The sequence below is a fragment of the Myotis davidii genome, unplaced genomic scaffold (genome assembly GCF_000327345.1).
Source record: "Myotis davidii unplaced genomic scaffold, ASM32734v1 scaffold81, whole genome shotgun sequence".
In the NCBI taxonomy this organism is placed as follows: domain Eukaryota; kingdom Metazoa; phylum Chordata; class Mammalia; order Chiroptera; family Vespertilionidae; genus Myotis; species Myotis davidii.
Genome location: NW_006291554.1, coordinates 668,112 through 670,536, shown reverse-complemented (window position 1 = coordinate 670,536; position 2,425 = coordinate 668,112). Strand labels below are relative to the sequence as shown.

Here is a 2,425-nt window from a genome sequence, read left to right as displayed (position 1 = left end):
TCCTGTCAACAAAAACCCGTTGCGTCTGAGGCTGAAACCAAAACACTGGTCGGATCTAGGAAGGCAGGGGGAGTTAAGGCAGAGGCATAGAAATTGCTCTTCCCCTCTCTCATCAATCCATGTCTATGGTCTTTAAGATAACTTGTTATGTAAAATTATTTATTTATCTGAGATGCACCTACACTGAATTTATCCGAAAAAAGAAAAAGTCGATATTAAGAAAAAAATTGTAAATGGAAGATTATAAGAGAGGGTTTGGCATGCCAGCAAAAGTTACTGGCGTGCCACGTTTGGCACGCGTGCCAGGAGTTGCCCACCCCTGAGCTAGGAGCTTTCCTGGAATGAAACTCTTCCCACCTCCTATCATTTTCTTTCAACTTTTTTTTTTTTTTCTGCTGAGAGATTATGTGCCTGAGTGGATGCTTGAACAAGCAACAACCGAGACATTTTTGGTTTGGAGGGACTCAGACATGATGGCAGGAATGAGGGAATCCGCTCTTAGGTGATTCCACGTGGCTTTCCTCACCGCAGCTGTTTCTCTCCCCTCAGACGTGGCCATCGGCGCGCCCATGGAGGACGACTTCTCGGGCGCCGTGTACATCTACCACGGGGACGCCGACGGGATAGTCCCGCAGTACTCGATGGTAATGGTGGGAGCGGGAACTGTTTGTTCATCCATTCATTCCACTTCCCTCTGTGCCACACCCTGGGGGCCAGAGGTGCGGACAACTTCGCTCCTGCCCTCAGCCTTGCCACCCTCTAGTGAAAGGCACCAACGATTGGTACTGCTTATGAAAGAGCAAGACATTTCTAGATTCCAGAGTTTGCTGACATTGAGGGGTGCATTCTGCCGACACAAGCTCATGTCCAAATTCTTACCCAGAGTTAGAGCGATTGATTTAAGGGGAGGCTTTCTTTGTTGTTGGTGTTGTTACTCCTTTGTCAACCGTCTGTGCTAAAGCTGAAGGATCTGTTGTAAAACATGAACTAGAAAGACTGTGATCCACGGAGGAGGGACCTGAAAGCCGCCACAGGGCTGTTGTCCCATTTGGCACTGACAGGAGAAGCAGCTTGTGCTCTGGCCTCATGCCCCAGACTGGGGAACATGGAAGTGGTGAGTTCAGTTTTTTTGTCGTATCAGCTTGGTGTTCAAACTTGCTGATGGTGCCGAGCCCAGCCCCTGGGAAACAGGAAGTGGTGCTCTGGGCAGCAGCACCGCCAGGATGTCTGTGCAGAGAGGGGCCCAGGCCTGTGGCGTGCTCCCGGCGGGTCAGGGACAGGGAGGGACGGAGCCCAAACGGAGAAATTCCCCATCAGCAAATACTGACTTATCGAGCGCTTATTATGTGCTCCCGCCTTCCTGCTCATGCTTATATTTCTCATCGCGAAGAGGATTATGGCTAAGGAAACACAGTGTTGAACGGAGCCTTGCTTTTATAAAAGGTTCTATAAATGTTCCATAAAATGAAATGGTAGTAAAATACCAAAACCAGCTCCCGTCCTGAAGTTCCTATGTAAGGGAAAAACAGACTTTACAAGTTGATTTTTAGAGGCAGTACGCCCTGGGAGGTCAGCTTATACATTCATAGTTGTTCTTCTTGCTGCACTAGAAGTTGGCTGCTTACGGGCCGAGGGTCGCTGCCTGTGGGGCGTCAGGCTCCCTCTGGGCAGGGCCTCCTGCTCCGTGTGTGACTCCAGGGGACAGATACCGAGTGGAGGGACAGCTCTGCCTCTTACCTTGAATCCTCCTAACATCCATGTGAGACGAGTACTTTTTTTTATTATTATTGCTTAAAATATTACAAAGAGTAGTACATATATCTCCTTTTTTTTTTTTTATCACTTGACCTTCCCCTGGCCTCCCCTACCCCCCGTTTCTTGTGTCCCAGACGAGTACTTTTATCACCCACCTTTTATTTGTGGGGTGACTGTGGCCCAGGGAGGTCCTTTAACTTGCCCAACATGTGGCAACATGGCCATCGAAATTGCCAGTCTGACTTCCAAACCTTTCGTTGTACCCACCACCCTCTGCTGCACTTCGGAGGAAGGACCTCGGGCGGAAGCCCAGTGGGAAAACGTAGGAATGTGGAAACTTCGCTGTGAGACATAGGTGCTCCAAGGGGCTTTTATCTACATGGATCTTCCACGTTTTATCAGAAAAGAACCAGGGATGGTGGGAATACGCTCTTAGGGGATTCTGCCAACGTAGCGAAGGGAGAGGGCTGCAGTCACAGTTGGGGGTCCCATGCGCATGCATCACCAGGGCTGCTCTAGTCTGAGTCGGGGGCACCCTTCCCCGGGGCCACAAGCTGAGGGTTCTTGCACATCGCCCCGGAACTCATTCCTCTTTCTTGAGTTCACCGTGAAGAGTGTTGGTTTAGGATCCGTGGTGCCTTTCTCAACTCGAGAGCCCTGGTGGCGGCCC

General features: G+C 50.2%; 1 protein-coding gene across 1 annotated transcript in view; it reads left to right on the top strand.

Annotated features, from left to right (window-relative positions):
- The window catches only part of ITGA9 (integrin subunit alpha 9), a 257,076-nt gene that overhangs the window by 43,676 nt on the left and 210,975 nt on the right, over positions 1-2,425 (top strand). Inside the window, exon 10 of the mRNA XM_015564847.1 lies at positions 550-644. Coding sequence (XP_015420333.1) covers positions 550-644 — 95 coding nt within the window. The remainder of the gene's footprint in view (positions 1-549; positions 645-2,425) is intronic.